Source organism: Salvelinus namaycush, chromosome 21 (genome assembly GCF_016432855.1).
Source record: "Salvelinus namaycush isolate Seneca chromosome 21, SaNama_1.0, whole genome shotgun sequence".
NCBI lineage: Eukaryota > Metazoa > Chordata > Actinopteri > Salmoniformes > Salmonidae > Salvelinus > Salvelinus namaycush.
Genome location: NC_052327.1, coordinates 4382344 through 4401254, shown reverse-complemented (window position 1 = coordinate 4401254; position 18911 = coordinate 4382344). Strand labels below are relative to the sequence as shown.

The 18911-nt window shown below is 40.7% G+C and overlaps 1 protein-coding gene across 2 annotated transcripts; it reads right to left on the bottom strand.

Moving 5' to 3' along the window:
* Positions 1-132: 132 nt before the first annotated feature.
* Positions 133-18405, bottom strand: spty2d1 (SPT2 chromatin protein domain containing 1). 2 transcript variants are annotated; one of them, XM_039017059.1, is made up of 6 exons: positions 17859-18405; positions 17200-17314; positions 15447-17078; positions 11988-12150; positions 11545-11622; positions 133-1143 (listed from the first exon to the last, which is right to left on the bottom strand). In XM_039017059.1, the coding sequence occupies exons 1-6, from the start codon at positions 17916-17918 to the stop codon at positions 1044-1046; spliced, it is 2148 nt and encodes a 715-aa protein (XP_038872987.1). In that variant the 5' UTR covers positions 17919-18405; the 3' UTR covers positions 133-1043. The 2 variants fall into 2 exon arrangements, with proteins under 2 accessions (XP_038872987.1, XP_038872988.1); XM_039017060.1 differs by having other exon boundaries at positions 1025-1353.
* Positions 18406-18911: the final 506 nt, after the last annotated feature.

Below are 18911 nucleotides of genomic sequence, written 5' to 3'. Positions count from 1 at the left end.
TTTAAATTAGCAGATTCAGGCTGCTAAATTAACAAATAGGATCATATTCTTCTAGAGATTAAAATAATATAACACGGGGGGAAAACAGCAAAGGCACACCACACAAGCAAATGAAAACCATCAGCCAACAAGTTATGTCAAATCTTTTAAACAAGAAAATAGCAACATGTTTCATGAAATGTCTCTGGCAATGTCTCTTTTTCTCCGTCATTAAAAGGGCAATCTGCAGTTGCTACATCCATTTTCTGATTTATAAGTTCATGATATGTACCCATTGATTCTTGAGGAATATAACTTAATGACTCATGAGTTTAGTTCAACTGTCATATCCACACAGAACACAAAATATAAGCTTGTTTTACTCCAATGTTTGAAAACAAACACTATATAGAATCAAAACATGGTTAAAACTATAATTTGGATATCATGGATGGTCAGCCCTTGCATCCATAGCCTATGAATTTGAGAGTGGTTACATTTCTCCAGCCCCATCCCACAGCATTTACTGAAACAGAGGCGGGGACACTGCTTTATTGTTTCAACTGCTGACTGCCCCTTTACATTAAAGAAGAATAAATACAAAAAATGGACCAGTGGGTTTTGGTTCTGTATGGGGAAAAATACAACATGATTGCCATTCACAACATGGCAAGGCAATCCCACGTTACATGAGAGCTCTGTCATTTTCTAAGGGTTTCAAAAATAGATCATAATCGGTATTATATTAAATTGTCTCTCTGCGGCTCAGCTAGGAAAAGACTTGATAGTGCAACCCTGCCCCTTTCCAACGGGAAAAATAAATAATGTAACAGAAGCAAGTGGCCACTGGTCTGACCACCCCATTCCACTCCAGGGTGAAGTTTTCCCTAGGTGCAGATATAGGATCAGCTTCCCCTCCCCCAATCCTTACCACTAGCAGGGAAAATGCTAAACTGACTCAGGAGCGACATCTAGGGGCAAATTCACCCTACGCCACCCCCCCCCCCCCCCCCCCCCACTCCAGGAAAAGGCTGCATTGTGTTCGTGTGTTAAACTTAGTGTCCTCAAACTTTTTTCCGTTTTGCATTCATTGGCATTTTCTTTTTCATCGCTTCCTCCTCCAAGCGCAACTCTTCCTCATCCTCCTTGATACCCAGGCGTAAACTGGGAGAAGTGGAGAGAGAAACAAAACAGAGAAGATGTGTTAACACATGCAGACAACCACTGTCTAGCTTAAGTGGGCTTCCCTTTGTTTCGCATCAAAGATGGGACAAGGGATTTCAATTTGTTTCCTTCATCTTGGCCATATTCTGTTTGAGTTCCTCCCCCTCTCGTCTCTCCTCTTCCTGATCTTCGAAGACAGCCATTTTCAGGCTAACAGGACAGGGTGAGTCACAGGGGGCATAGCACAGGAGAGCAGACAGCGCACACACAGAGAGGCAGAACACAGGAGTGAGTGAGTTGAATCCATGATCTGGCAAAAAAAGCAATGGACTGCGGGTGGCAAGTCTTGGTTCTGGAAGGCTGCAGTGTGTGCAGGCTTTGGTTTCGAACCAGCCCAGCTGTAACATACCTGATAAAACGTATTGACATCTAAAAGGAACACTATGGTTAGTGGATTATTTGAACCAGGCTAAAAACACTTGGAGCCCTCCAGGACCAGGGTTGGCCAGCCCTGCAATAGACAAACACTTCCACCTGCAGGCATTTCTCTATGGAACCCTCTACCACAACTGTAGTAAAGACAATAGGGCTGACCCCATTTAATTGAGTGGTCGACAGATTTTTTAAATGGAGCAGTCACAAATAGTTTATTTTATGGCACATGAGAAACCTGTCTGATTCCCACCTGTCTCAGTGGACTAATACACTGCGGAGGCGGCAAACTCCATTGGTAACGTAAGGCACGCTTGCCAGATTCGCCTTGGCACGCTAAGCAATTTGATAAAATGGAAAATGAGAAAATAAGTTAAATTGGTTTTCCATAATGGCTACTGCTTTGGACCTGACACCATTTGTGAAGTATTCCTTAGGCCAACAGTATGTGTGAGGATAACTTGTATTGGGTATAATTTGAAATGTTGCAACAAGGGGAGTGTGGCTAAAATGCACACGGCGTGTCTCTCTCCAGAATGCGCTCTCTCCCGCCAATTCATTGTTTCATAACTTCATTTTGTGAATCGTTTGCCTTTTGATTGTTAGTGTCTATCAACTCCCCATTACCAGTAATACATTTACCATTAAATCACCATTTCTTTGTTTGGTTATGGTAATTTCTGTTAATGCATTCAATATATTATTACAGTTGTTAACCATTTTGATTGTCAAAGTGGACATGTTGTTTGCAGAGCTCACAACCTATACTACACTTGTGAGAAACAAGTTTGGGTTTATTTCATTCCATTTACGAGTTTTATCAATTTATTCATTGTGTTTTGTTTGGACCGCTCCTGTCAATGTTGAGGGTGAGCACCTGATTACGCATAGAAGTAGGCCTAGGCAACCTGGCCTGTGTGCGCAAATGTAGAAATGTCTTTTTTTTTTAAATTTAACCTTTATTTAACTAGGCAAGTCATTTGGGGATTTCTGATAGTATTTATGATTGTCTTAACCCACCACCACTAATAAACTGTGGAGCTTCTCAAAGTAATTCTTTCTTCACCTCAAACAGCAAGTAAACAAAGTGTGTTTTTACATCTCCTGAGAATGACAATAGTTCCTCACTGCATTTGAAAACGAAAGGGAGAGAGCTGGAAAGAGTTAACCACTGAGCCTTGGTGTGAAAGGGAAAATGACATGCTCCGATCCAGTGGACACACGTCATAAAATACCTGATTACTTCTTATCCCTTGCGCAAATAAGGCTGTGTCTGTCTGGAGCTCACTGGGGCAGGAAACTCTGAGGGCCCAGAATAGTGATAGAATGTTGAAAATTAAGATCGGTTTGAGGTCCTACTCATATCTTAAAAATTTGAACTGGGGACCGATGCATATTGGTGAATAGTTACATCCCTTGGAATTACACAACCTTTTTACCTCAGATTGGTGAAGTTAGTATAAAAGTTTATAGTTAACATGACGACAAGATCAATTGCATGAAACAGATCAATATCTTTTGTTTTCTGCTGTTGATTTTGTCATACACGGTGGGGGGGGGGGGGGGGGGGGTCGCAGGACTTACATGCTGACCACACCACTTGCATTGCAAAATACATGTTATTCAATAATTGTGACCACACTGCTCGCGCGCCACAGCGAGCATCTGCATGGCCAGGTGCTAAAATAGAAGTTGGTTCTATTTGTGACGCTCAACGCTCTGCAAGTCCTGACTCTCAAATCTCATTGGTTTTTAGGAGCATATACCCACGTGCCATCTTCTCATTGGTTTTTAGGAGCATATACCCACCTAGGTGATTGTAAGATGAACTGACGTCCACACTCCAGTCAGTTGTAATAATGCACTGTAAAGTTGGTTGCCAACCATCATATAAAGTCCAAAGAAGAAAACGCCTTAAGGAGGAGAGATGACGAGAAACAAATTCGGTTTACCGTTTTATCTGTAGATTAATTGTCGGAGTAGAGGACCTTGTGCATTTCAGGTAAAATAACAACCTAATGTTTATATACCAGGAAAAATTAGCTAACAGCAGCAAGCTAGCTAGCTAAATTGCCATAAATGTTTAATGCTTTTTGATCGGTCCCCAAATTAATATAATTGGTTCAGAGTTTGTTTTGATATTTCAACCTGCATGTCCTGATCGCTTCTAGTGTGGGTGAACAAAATCAACGTGCAGGCGTTGGTGCACGTGTCCGGTTTGGTCAGCATGTTAGAACACAGCTATAATATCTTTTCTCAAACGGCATGAATAATTCGGGGCGGTCTCTCTGTAAAAGTCTCTGGCCACACACCAATACACAGGTTTGACCGTCAACTATCACTTAAATAGCAGCCAATCGTTTTTCCTGTTGATATCCTATGGTGGGTTGTGATTCGTCGTGGTTTGTAACCCTTTCCGTGATGGCAGCCTCCGAAATCAACATCCGCCATTTCAAAATATAGATTGAAACGTTCTACAAATTCTCATTTAAATCAACCATGTATAGGTTATTCCAAGTTTCTGTGTGACCTTCGTATAATGTATGTTTAAACAGTATATTCAACCCAAACGTTTGGTCCCAGTTATATTGATTTCTATATGTAATGATATGAGTGATTAACAAAAAAGTATTGTTAAACTTACGTCGTTAGTGATCCACTTCAATCAAAATGCAACACTTCAAAATGGAGCTGGCTGTCATTTACAAGTTGTCCTCTACGAGTGATATATAAATTATTCCCCGATTCTGTGTCGTTTGAGCTGTGCTAGTTTTAACAGGATATGCAAACGGATTTCCCCCCTCTCGCTCTATTGATTTCAACAGGATATGAGTAATTGACAAAACAGTGTTGTGTTTCTCTTTCGGCGACCCCCATATCAAAATACAATACTATGAAATGTAGCTGACGGTCTTCTGCAGGTTCTCCTCTAACCAGTGAGGTAAAACATATCTCCCATTTCATGTCTTTTTAGTTGTGTACAACCAGATTTAATCAATATGAGTGATTCATTGCCACTTGTCAAAACAACCAGGATTTATGTGCTTGTGACAGTTTATAAGGTGCTTGTTTAAAACAATACAAGTAATATTATAATTGCACATTTGCTCATAGGTTTTCAATATATCAAACTGTTTCTGCATATTGGTTATTGATTTGGACACGTTAAAGCTGTGTTTTGGCATAGGGCTACTGATCAAAATATATTTTGGAAGCAGTGACAGCATGCTTTTCAACTTAAGTTTTAGGAATATAAAATGTTACTTTCAAAAATAATTTCTAATGGTATTGTACCTAAATCAGTTAAAAACTGCTGAATGAGTCCAAAAACATGCTGTGATTTATTTTGATGATATATCAGAAATCACCAACTCGGGTTTGCCCTGTCTACTAACACGAGCTTCAGCCGGACCAAGTTGATACAATGTTTCAAGTTCGTTGCAGACAAGCGGAGTAGAGAGATGCGATTGAAAGAACATGCACAAACTGCCATCCGTAACCAACATCATTTCTATGATTTTTTTTTATGGATATTTGCTACCTGTAATGTTTTGGTTTGTAGGCTTTATGTAGGATATTTTTACCTAGTTAGCAAGAGAAGGTACTTGCGTCGGTATATAAGCCTACAGCACATTCGGAAAGTATTCAGACCCCTTGACTTTAACATTTTGTTACGTTACAGCCTTATTCTAAAACGTATAAAACACCCCAAAAATCCTCAATCTACACACAATACCTCAATGACAAAGCGAAAAAAAGGTTTTAAAAATTTATCCCAAAAAATAAATAAATATATATTACATTTACATAAGTATTCAGACCCTTTGTATTGGGTATTATTTTAAATGTTGCAACAAGGGGAGTGTGGCTCAAAATTGAGCTCAGGTGCAACCTGTTTCCATTGATCATCCTTGATGTTTCTACAACTTGGAGTTCACCTGTGGTAAATTCAATTATTGGACATGATTTGGAAAGGCACACACCTGTCTAGATTGGCGGTCACTTCATTTCGTCAGTCAGTGATTGTCAATCAAATAACTGTCAGTCTCAAGGTAAATGACTTAATTAACAAACACACATTTAGCATCTCCTGGCTTCCATTGCACAGCCTACAAGCCACTGATGCAGAACTTAGGAACATCTACATTTTAAAAAGTCTAATAAATCCATATAATATAGCCTATACCTTCACAATACATCTATTATATATTTTAGACCAGTCTAAATAAGCATGATATGAAGAAAATGTCATTTATTTCAGAAGAACAGAATAGCCTAGTATTCTTTTTTACTGATCTGGCTATGCCAAATGGCTGTGGGCTAGACTAGACAATTTAGCAGAAAAGATTTGCTTAGAATTCCGTGGCATTATTTTATAGTATGAAGAATACAATTGAACAAACTGAATAAAATATAATTATTCACAATTTGCGGGAGTGCGCACATGCGGCTATTCTGTGTTGAGCGGTTAACAAAGAAATAGGTACTCCTATATGATTCATTTAGAGTTAATGTAACTTTAGCCCAAAGTTTGTAGAACTCTCTCTTTTGATTTGTAATACATTGTAAGGCTGCATGATCCGACTAATGATGATTTGAAAAAAGTTATTGAAAGGCATGATCTCTGCTTTGTTTTTTGCGCAGGCTATACACACTTCATTAGTCTCTCATTCACAATTTTTGACAAGCACTTTATAATGCCTCGAATTTCACGGCGGCATCCCCTTTGTGGCCATAATGCACCCTAAAAAAAAATCCATGCCTTTTGCGGCCATTGGCCGTTGTGCCCTTGGCCCGAAGTGCTGTGTTGTGTCCTTCTCCCTGACTGCTGCGCAATCCGAAGCGCCTCTCACTCACATGGCTCTCGATCACATAATCGGGTCTTTCTCACAGGCTACAAGTGAAGACAGACACATCAGGGATGCAACTGCATGTGTCCTTATCCAATTCCAAGGTGCATATTGAAGATATTGGAAGAACTGTCCACATTTACTTTGTCAGCCAACAAGATGAGTAGGCCTAACGAACAACAAAAGCACTAGCCTATGTCAATCTACTATCCCCCATAGTACAAAAGTTGACCTATTCTATTCTGTGTGAGAAATAAATATTCCAAACACAGTCTGGGACAGTTTTGGTATGCAATAGATTCCAAATTAATACAACCACTAGCATTTAAAAAAATATATATATTACGCAATGTGGCTGGCACAACAGATCAGAACGTTTAACTTAAAATGTTGATAAACTACTAGGCTGTTTCTTCACATTATAAGCAGCAATGCGCACAAGGCAGTAGGCTATAAGCGCGGATGTTCCATTAGCGGGAAAACATCATTATCAAAAGTGCCCGCGAATGCGATTATGCATGTAATGCTTTTATTATTAAAGGTGTATTTTTATGGTGAAAAATGTTTTTATTTATTTCATCGTAAATTTAACTAGGAAAGACTTAAGAACAAATTCTTATTTACAATGACGGCTTACCCCGGCAAAACCCTAACGACGCTGGGCTAATTGGACTCCCAATCACGGCCGGTTGTGATACACCCTGGAATCGACCAGGGTCTGTAGTGACGCCTCTAGCACTGAGATGCAGTGCTTTAGACCGCTGCACCACTCGAGAGCAAATTTGATTTAAACTTGTCTTAACATACAGTGCTGTCGGAAAGTATTCAGACCCCTTGACTTATCTCACATGTTTGTTACGTTACAGCATTATTTTAAAGTTGATTAAATAAAAATGCAATCTACACACATTAGCCCATAATGACAAAGCGAAAACAGGTTTGACATTTTTGAAAATGTATTAAAAAATATTTTATTTACCAAAGTATTCAGACCTTTTGCTATTAGACTCGAAATTCAGCTCAGGTGCATCCTTTTTCCATTGATCATTTTTTAGATAAAACTTGGAGTCCACCTGTGGTAAATTCAATTGATTGGTCATGATTCTGAAAGGCACACCTGTCTATATAAAGGTCCCCACAGTTGACAGTGCATGTCAGAGCAAAAACCAAGCCATGAGGTCGAAGGAATAGTCCGTAGAGCTCTGAGACAGGATTGTGTCGAGGCACAGATCTGGGGAAGGGTACCAAAACATTTCTGCAGCATTGAAGGTTCTCAAGAACACAGTGGCCTCCATCATTCTGGTAGTGGCCAGACGAAAGTCACTCCTCAGTAAAAGGCACGACAGGCCACTTGGAGTTTTCCAAAAGGCACCTAAAACAAGATTCTCTGGCCTGATGAAACCAAGATTGAACTCTTTGGCCTGAATACCAAGTGTCACGTCTGGAGGAAACCTGGCACCATCCCTACGGTGAAGCATTGTGGTGGCAGCATCATGATGTGGGGATGTTTTTCAGCGGCAGGGACTGGGAGACTAGTCAGGGTTGAGGGTAAGATAAACAGGGCAAAGTACAGAGAAATCCTTGATGAAAACCTGCCCCAGAGCACTCAGAACCTCAGACTGAGGTGAAGGTTCACCTTCCAACAAGACAATGACCCTAAGCACACAGCCAAGACGGAGTGGCTTCGGGACAAGTCTCTGAATGTCCTTAAGTAGCTCAGCCAGAGCCTGGACTTGAACCTGATCGAACATCTCTGGAGAGACCTGAAAATAACTGTGCAGAGACGATCCCCTCCAACCTGACAGAGCTTGAGAGGATCTGCAGAGAACAACGAGAGAAACTCCCCAAATACAGGTGTGCTGAGCTTGTAGCGTCATACCCAAGAAGACTTGAGGCTGTGATCGCTGCCAAACGTGCTTCAACAAAGTACTGAGTAAAGGGTCTGAATACTTGTGTAAACGTGATATTACTGTTTTCATTTTTTTATACATTTGCAAAAATATCTAAAAACCTGTTTTTGCTTTCTCATTATGGGGTATTGTGTGTAGATTGAGGGGAATTAAAAAAGATATTTTAGAATAAGGCTGTAACGTAACAAAATGTGGAATAAGTCAAGGGGTCTGAATACACTAGATCTCTGTGTTCTGCGCTAAGTTCTTTAGCTTCTCATGGCTCACGGTGTATTATACAATGTATCCATTGTGCAGAGGCGGGCGCTCTTGCATTAAAATCGAATTAAAATGGTATTGGTTGTGTACACATTTTGAAGATGTTATCGCAAATTTTAGATTTGTATGATTTTCATTTAGATAGATTTTAGATTAACCACATGGCAAAAACGTTATTATAATTGAAATGAAACAGTTCCATGAAAATGTGCATAGAGCCCCACGGTGGAGGTGCCATAATACCCATAAAACCTAGTAGTCAAACAAGGAAATGGTTCCAATCGTTTTTTCCACCATTAAATTTTTCCCCTAGGGAATTTTAGAAACACTTAAAATAAAGGGCTGTGTTTCATGTAGGCTTACCCTGGTGTGACATTTTGATAACCACGTAAATCTCTCTCGGACAAGGTGACTTTTATCAATATACTCGACTTTATTTATATAGAATACGCCAGTATGTAATTAGCATTACATTTTTTGGGGGGGGCGAATATATTGATAAAAGTCACCTTGTCCTTGAGAGATTTACACAGCTATCAAAACGTCACGCCGGGGTAAGCCTACACAAAACATAGCACTTATTTTAAGTGTTTCTATAATCCCCTATGGGTAAAATGAATGCTGGAAAAACGATTGGAACCATTTCCTTGTTTGACCGCTAGGTTTTATGGGCATTATGACTCATACTGGCGTATTCTATATGAAAATAATGGGCACGCAGATCAGTAGAAATGGTCATATAAATTGGAAATTGATGTAGTCTATTACCGGCAACTTCAGGAGCATAACAGCAGCATCTAGAGGATGGGAATCGGGCTGTTGTAGTGACCACAATACCACCACACCAGCGGTCACGAGTCATGAAGGCAGTCAAATTCCATGTGACTGTTTAGTCATGGTAATTAGTCTTCTCCAAGCTCTGATGCTGCTGCTGGTCATTAGTAGCCTACCAAACTTGCTAACTGGTACTCAGCATTATATTGTTCGTCTAATCACTCTGACATCAATGCAAATGCTTTTGAAAATCTAACCAAACACTTCATGAGCTCATGTTGCGCAACATTTCTATACGCTTTGCAATTGCGGGAGATAACAGCGCTATGGCCGCTAATAAAGAGGAGGATCCCATCAGCTAGGCCTAGTATATTTATTTCTCAACTTTCCTAATATTAAGCACATTGCTTACATTTACAACAGGAGTATAGCCTACCTGGCAGGCATGAAAATAAACCACGGGGAAAAGCGTCCTCCATTCGCTATCTACGTGCATTTTTTATTTATTTTTCATTAACTAGGCAAGTCAGTTAAGAACAAATTCTTATTTACAATGACGACCTACCCCGGCCAAACCATCCCCTAACCCGGATGACTCTGGGCCAATTGTGCACCGCCCTATGGTACTCCTGATCACGGCCGGTTGCGATACAGCCTGGGATCGAACCCGGGTCTGTAGTGCCACCTCTGCAATGCAGTGCCTTTGACCACTGCGCCATTCAGGATCCCTGCATAGGTGACATGTATTTTTTCCCGCTGCCCCGTTTCGATACGGGTGCATAATAATGGTCCATTCTAAATCTTAACAAATGTCACATATATTATTTAGTATATGTAAGGACCAGATTCAATCAAGAATAGTCTGATATATTAGCCTATCAATTCTATATTATCACCTGTGAATGATACCCAGCATAAGAAAATGATTTTTTTTGCGACTTGTTCTAATCATAGTCACACACCTCATGTAGCCTAGCCCATAGGCCTATATGTTTTAATAAGGTTTGCATCACAACTAAAGTGGCCAAATAACATCTTAAAATGAATCACATTAATCCGCTTTACAAGGGGTGTAGAGCCTAACTTGCATTCATAAGCAGTGTGTGAGTTTCAAATTTGGGGAAGATAATTTTCACCATAAAAATGCACATTTATAACAAAAGCTTTACATGAGGTCACTTTTGATAATGGTGTTTTCCGCTAATGGAACATTCTTGCTTATAGCCTACTACCACGTGAATGAGAGACTATTGGAGTGTGTACAGTACAGCCTGCGCAAAAAAACAAAGCAAAGCTCATGCCTTTCAAGCGACTTTTTTCAAATCATCATTAGAGCCTCATCATGCAGCCTTACAATGTATTAAACATCTAAACATATAGCCAGACATTTGTAGAATAACTAAAGTTACATTAATAACTCTAAATTCAGTATATAGGAGTACCTATTTCTTTGTTAACCGGCGCTCAACACAGAATAGCTGCATGTGCGCACTCCCTCAAATCGTTTGGAGAGAATATCCTTTCTTATTTTATTCAGCTTTGTTCAATTGTATTCTTAATACTACAGAACAATATAAAATAATGCCACAGAATTCTAAGCAAATCTTGTCTGCTAAATGAACTAGTGTAGCCCACAGCCATATGGCATAGCCAGATCAGTGCCTAACATAAGGACAACTCAGAGTATGCTATTCTTTGCTTCTGAAATAGACTACATTTTCTTCATATCATGCTTCTTTAGACCCGTCTAAAATAATGGATTTATTGTGAAAGTGTAGGCTGTATTACATGGATTTATTCAACATTTTAAAATGGCTTGTAGGCTATGTGTGGAAGCCAGGAGATGCTAAATCTGTTTGTTAATTAACGGTCAATTACCGTGAGACCGACAGTTATTTGACAATCCCCGGCTGACGAAACTGTGTGTAATATATACTCAAGTAAGGTGGACACAATTTAACACCCTGTGGGTTTGTCAATTGTCATAAAGAGAACAACATTCTCGTGCTGGATCCAAACCCATAGCCCCTTCTCCTGGGATATTAGCAGATTTGAAAGGGCATAATCAATTTAAACAATAGGTTGATGGGTACACCAAAGGGGTAGGGACTAGGGGTTGTTTTTGGACCAGTCCTAGAGCACACCAGTGGTCTCATCTCCCCTCACCAATGGCTTACCTCCTAGCCTCCTCTTTTTGCTGGTCTCTCCAACTGCTCTCCATGAACTTTAATGCATAGTCACTCTCCTCTTTGTATCTAGGGCAGAAAAAGCACACAAAACACATTAGTCAGGACCTTGAAGTCGAATGGAACAAACCACAAGCTACACCAAGTGCTTTTGTGTGACTTCAAAAAACTTAAACACGAGTGAAATGCAGTTAACTGGGAATGTCAAACAAGAAGAGGACCTAACTATAGACAACCTCAAAAACAGCCATCACACTTCTAGGGTTATTTGGAGAAGACCTTGACGGTGTGTGTGCTTCTAGGGGTTTTAGGGTTATAATTAGTGTTAAAGGTTAGGTTTTGGGGTTAAGGTTAGGGTTCTGGAAAATAGGATTTTTAATGGGAATCAATTGTGTCCCCACAAGGTTAGTACAACCAAAATGTGAGAGCCTTACTTGGTCCGGTCGTAGCCAAAGATTTCCTTGATGTGTTTGGAGACTGTGGCTTGGTCCTCCCCTTCATCGTCGATGAAGTCCTCCATCTCAGAGTCGTACTCCTCCTCCTCCTCGTCCTCGTACTTCCTCTTGTAGGCCGAGGTGATTGGTGAACGAATCATGCCTGCGGAAAACCGGGGTGTACTCATTAGTGCACACAGTGGTAAAACGTTTTTCACAATAGCAACACCTTTTGCAACGGAAAACAAAAACAAGTGTTTATTGGACAAATCCAGGTTGTTCCTTCCCGTTTCGGTCCGCTTACTTCCTAGTGAACACACCCTGGAAAATGTGCCTGTGTTAGAGAGGTCTAGGACGGGGAAGGGAGGCTGACCATTAGAGCTGGGCTATATGGACAAAAATCCATATCAAAATCCATTTACTGAATTATCATACTGATACATTTAACGATACATTTTAAAAAATGCATAAGCACCAGTTACTTTTTAGTGGGACTTGCGACAGCAAACGTCCCCAATCTAAATCTTTCATACTTCTGACATAGCATTCCAAAGATTAACTACTCTTCTTATGCCGTTTAAGCTAGAAAGGCATTCCAACTTCCAAACGTGTAGACCGGTCTGGAATAGTGTGCCATCATACAACTTCGATATATTTTATACTTTTTAAACTATAAAGCTTTTTGGGAGACTGTTGTTCCATGTAGTGAATCTGTTATTCAATGCATTTCTATGGGCTAATAGCAGTAACGTCAAATTCAATGTTTCTTAAATATATATATATATATATATATATATACACATTTTCATTATACCTTAAGTGCTGTTAAAATTCAAAATCAAATAGCTAAATGATCCTTGGCATGACCATTTTATAACAATTTCATATAGCTTAGTAACCCCCCTAAAATATATTTTATTTTGAAAATTCATTAATTTGCCCATGTTAATCATAAGACATGAACAGTGATTCATATTTTCCTGCAACCTTCTGAAATGGCACAGGAATGACCCTGTCTGTGTGCGTGCGGTGCCCACATATGTCTGCACTTTGTGTCGTCTTTAGTGACAATGCTGATAACCTTTTACTGGTAAAGATGGAAAGCCTTTCCCAAAAAACTTCTCAATTAAATGTAAACTACAAAGCAGCCTACTGTCGTTTTGACCACTTTCCCGACAACTTAGACAAAACATGAAATCTTCCTCTACTTCTCTGCCACTCAGATCAGAACATAAATATCTTCGGCCAATCAAACGATACAGCTGTTTTAGTAATAACATCAACAACTTTTCCTCTCAGCTTTTTTAAACAACTTCCGGTTTGACCAGAGAAAGTCAGGAAGAGCCTTTTTGTACAATTATTTTATTTCAATGACAAATCAGTTCCTGTGGCTCAATCAAATTACCACGTTTTCATAGGCACCCCACAGAAAATGTATAAATGTGTTAGGGACATCTGTCCAGCAGAGGGCGGTTTGCTTTTGAGCCACACAGTCATGTGACTTCGTTGATAAACGTTATGTGGACATGTTTAGGGACCATAATATTGATATGTGTGTGTTGCGCATGTAGAAAAATGTTTATGAGCAAGTTAGCTAGCTAGCTATCATAGACATGGTTTGCCAAATTAGCTTATAGATTTCTTTGATATTTTTTTTAAATGGACAACACTAGGATCATTACAGATAGTAAAAGATACTGATGAACACTAAATCTAAAGTAGTTGTTGATTATAGGACACAAGGGTAGGGCTAATGATGGCTAAATAATACCATTTAGGCTAATTAACCTGCTGTAGCTAAAATATTTGTTTTGTGCACGAGAAAAAAGTAGATTTGGCTCATTTGCAGCTCCATTTTGTCCACAAATCTATTGGTTAAAAGGCGAGTACCCAAAAATCACATTCCCATAAGGATATGAATGTTTGAGGCATTGTTTTGATTGTCCAACTACATAAATCAGACAAAAATCATGTCCTGCAAATTCTTTCAACTTTCTTTGTTTATAACTTAAAGTTGATTCAAATTTTACTCGACTTGAGTCCCCCTGGGGGCAGAGGTGCTCCGAGGGAAGGGGTGCCCCTCTCCTGCCAGTGGGTCCCTCTTCCCACTGGGCTGGAGGAGGATCAGAGAGGACTTCAAGAACATCCTGCTATTGTTCAAACCATTGTGATAAAATACGTTTTTTTAAATCCATTGACAACTTCACTTCTGTACTCCATTATTACAGTTTTCATATACTGTCGTATTCTAGTAAGAGAGTGTATAAAAGTGTAGTAGTCAGTGGTTATTTCTGATGAAATGTGTGATCTAACTGCCCATCAATCCAAAGTAATAAGGTTGATATAGTAGTCTATCAAAGTAATCAGACCAATTACTTTACTAAATGTAACTTTGACTATATTTAAACTGCTTCGCTTAAGTAAAACTTTTTCAAATTATTCTACTACCACAAAAACACTTAAGTCCCACAATCTTTCATGGAAAATTACCATAGTTTAAATTACCATTAAAACCACTCCTACTATTTTAAATGTTATCAATTGTCCTGTTAGCAATAGCCCATATTTTCTGTCCTGTTAGCAACAGCCCATATTAGAAGACGTTCCTTCTAAAACCTCACATTCTAGTAAAAGCAACTTTTTTTAACGACTTCAGTAAAATTGCCTCGATAAACGGTTGGTTTAGTCGGTGTTGATCATTTTCAGTTTATCATCCAAGCTCTACTGACCATTCTAGATGATCATTGTAACAGTATGTTGCACATCATTCTTGAAGTATTTCTCACCCTATGGGCTGGTTTCCCAGACACAGATTAAGCCTAGTCCTGGACTAAAAAGCATGCTCAATGAAGATTCTCAAATGAAAGTGCCTTTTAGTCCAAGACTAGGCTTGATCTGTTCGGGAAACCAGCCCCAAGTGAAGTATATTTCTATACAGTGCCTTCTGAAACTATTCATACCCGTTGACTTATTCCACATTTTGTTGTGATACTGCCTGAATTAAAATTGGTTTAAATATATTTTCTCGCCCATCTGCACACAATATCCCATAATGACAAAGTGAAAACATGTTTTTTGAAATTTTCGCAAATGTTTTGTAAATGAAATACAGAAATCTCAATTACATTATTCACACCCTTGAGTCAATACTTTGTAGAAGCACCTATGGTTGTTTACACTCAATCAGGTTCTCATCAAGGATTTTCCTGTTTTTGGCTCTATTCATTGTTCCCCAGATTTGCAGTGCTCATGTCTTCCACAGAGCACTGCACGCCAAGACCCTAGCTTTATTATCGTGTTTTTATCCCCCAAATGTGTTTTATATTAGTACTTGTTTATTCTGCATTGTCATGGAGTGACATCCTTTACGATCTTGCACCAACGGAGCTGAAACCTTCACAATAAATATTTTAGATTAGCTTGATGTCAAGTTTAATATTTTCTCCTTCTAGTCCTTACCTTGAGGTCTCATCATTGAGCTGGGCTGCATGCCTGGCCTACTAGGTGGCATGCCTGGCCTACTAGGTGGCATGCCTGGCCTACTAGGTGGCATGCCTGGCCTATTAGGTGGCATGCCTGGCCTACTAGGTGGCATGCCTGGCCTACTAGGTGGCGCTCCCCTGCCTCCACCAAAGGTCTTGGATGAGATGGTCTCGGCCACCAAAGTGCATTTGGGTCTCCCAGGCCCGGAGCCCATACTGCTGGCTGGCCGCCTGGGCACGGGTCCCCCACCCCCAGGCCGACCGGGTGCGTTCCCTGGAGGTCTAACCCCTCCGTCACCAGGGCGACCTTGGACACTACCTCCACCCGGCCTGGCCTGAGGTGGCCCCCCTGGCCTGGGAGGACCAACTGCAGTGGGTCTCATCTGTCCGTTACTCGCTGGTCTTGCCGTGGAGCTACCACCAGGTCGCGCCGGTTCTCCCTTTCCGGGCCTGGAGGGTCCTCCGGTGGGTCCTCCCCTCACTGAGCTGCCCTGGCTGGCTCGAGCCTGCCCCAAAGAGCCCCCTTGTTGTGGTCTGCTTTGGCCCAAACCCTGTGGTCTAGCCTGGACGGAACTCAGAGCTGTGCTGGGTCTCATCCCAGAGTTGCCGGGTCGCCCTGGAGTTAGTGAGGGGTTTCCCTTCCTGGGGGTGTTAAGGTCACTTGTGGCAGTGGGTTTGTGGCCTGCTGAAGTGGGCCTGGGTGTGGGAGGTTTGGCTGAGACCTGAGAGGAGGCTCCTTTGGTGGGGGCTTTTCTGCTTAAGGCACCTGACAAGCTGGAAGAGGAGCTCTGAGAAGGTTTTGCTTTGGGCCTTTCTCTATCTCTGTCTCTGTCCTGAGACGGCTTGGCAGAACCGTGGTGGTTTCTTTCGCTCGACGAGCAAGATGGCAGCAGGGGCTTTGGCTTCCTCCCCGACCCACTGGGAACGGGCCTCTCCGACAAGCTCTTGTGTGGCTGCTTCCCGTTCCTTACATCTCTATCAGAAGTGCTTTTTCTTGAGGAGCTTGAGCTGGCCTGGGATTTGTCTCTTCCATCTCTGTTCCTATCTCTGTCCCCATCTCTATCTCGTTCTCTCTCCTGGGGTCTGGAGTCTCTGCTGCCTTTATCAAGCCGCTTAGCCTTGCGTTCCAGGTCCAGCTCACGTATCTCATCGGCCGTCCGCAGCCTCTCCGGCTCGCCCTTCTTGCTTGGCTTGGCTTTCACCTCCACTGGCTCAAACTGCTTCTTCTGGGCCAGTTTGAGCAGCTCGGCAAAGTTCATGGGTAGAGGGGCGGGTTTAGACGGTCCGCTGGGTCTCTTTGAGGGCTTGGAGTTGGGAACAGCCTGTCTGGGTATCTGGGGTTCCGGGTCCGGTTCTGGCTCGGGCTCAGAGTCAGTCTGCGCGTATTCGTACGTGTCCTCATCATCTTCGTCGTAAGTGTCACTCCTCTGCTGCTCTTCGCCCCTCTCCCCCTTTGATCTCCTCTTCTTGGGTTCCTCCACCACAGGGATGCCGTTGTAGCCCCTGAAGTTGTCCTTGGTTCGAGATGCCATCGCTCGAGCCTTGCGGTCAGACTTTAGCTCCACCCTTTTGGCGAGAAGCCCCTCTTTCTTTTTCATACTCATGGCCTCTGTGGAAACATTACAACACATTTCAATTAAGCCAACAGAATATTATATGCGTCGGCATTAGCAAGCAACATAATTTCACACTACTTTACTAAATACAGATACATTGATTTAAAAACAAACCTTTCTTTTTACTCTCCATCTCTTGTTTCTTTAGGAAAGCCTGCACAGCTGCTGAGTTGACACCTTTCACTTTAGGGTCCTTTTTGGGTGGTCCAGTTTGTAAACTGTACCGCTTCTGCAAAGAAATGTGAAATTAAAATATTGATAAATATAGATTAACATGGGATGGTTAGTTGTGTAACCTAATAGTCGTTTGGGAAATTAATAATTTAAAGAATGAGTTGGGATACACAATCAGGCAATAATGCTTTTTTTTCTGTTTATCACAGCCTATACATGGGAAAACATGATCTTCTCAAACAAGGCTACAATAGCTACTATCATGTCCATAAACATGTCACTAGATACCTATGTGAATACATTCCAGCAAGTTATAAAAGATTGTGTATAGGTAACATAACTTATGGCATAAGGCTAAGTCCAAAGTTATAAGACCGGGCCAAGCTAGACAAGCCAGAAAGCATTCCAAACGAATGGCTAGCTAGCACCTATTCTGGCCAGCAAGCTCGACGAATGACAGCCAACGTGGATGTCACTTAGCAGAGTAGGTAAACGCTATGGAGACATTAAGCAGACTAGTTAGCTAATTTACTGGTTGTAACCATAACGTTATATTATTTACAAATATGCATTCATGTTAACAAAAGCTTTATTCTCACCGGTACGCTACTGAGGCCCTGGTTTTGGGAGGCGATTGACAAGACATTTTCGAAGTCCATGGTGATTTTTTTGCCAGTTGGTGAATGGTTAGCTAAGGTTGGGTGGACAGCTCAATATTCCCAGCCAGAATGAAAAGTATGACAGGCTACCTAGCTACTAGCTAGCTGTTTCCAGAAACGTCAACCATAACCAGGCTTTACATGTCTTCATAAAATATAACGGTTCAAAATGTAGTTGACTCGCTTGCTAATTTGAATTGAGCAAAACTAAGTACCTATCTCAACCTGCTAAACAAGGCAGCTGGCGTTTCTAGTTTAGCTAGCCTCACTTGTTAGCCTAGCTAGCCACGTAAACCCTCACTGGGATTACGTCGTTCTAATCAATTTCAAATGTGAACTACAAACACTAAAATAAATTGATAACAACTAAATACTCATTACGGCGAGGGAAAATAAAGTAAAACGAAAAGATAAAACGAGAAAAGACAATAAGTGTCTATTTTTGTGCTGCTATTGTAGCAAAGATCATTATAATGGCGCAGACCGATGTGAAACAGGCAAGAATAACAAATTACTTCCGGGTTGCATGTTTTTGTGATGCTTCAGAATAAATCCTGTCCTGTACATTTTTGTAAATTAATAATTTTGGCGAAATTACTTAGCATACAAATAAGTTAAAAGTATTTATATTATATATATATATATATATATATATATATATATATATATATATATATATATATATATATATATATACACACATATACACACACACACACTACCATTCAGAAATGTGGGGTCATGTAAAAATGTCCTTGTTTTTGAAAGAAAAGCAAAAAAAATTGTCAATTAAAATAACATCAAATTGATCAGCAATACAGTGTAGACATTGTTAATGTTGTAAATTACTATTGTAGCTGGAAACAGCTGATTAGCTAACACAACGTGCCATTGGAACACAGGAGTGATGGTTGCTGATAATGGGCCTCTGTACGCCTATGTAGATATTCCATAAAGAATCTGCAGTTTCCAGCTTGTTTGGCGGCCATTATG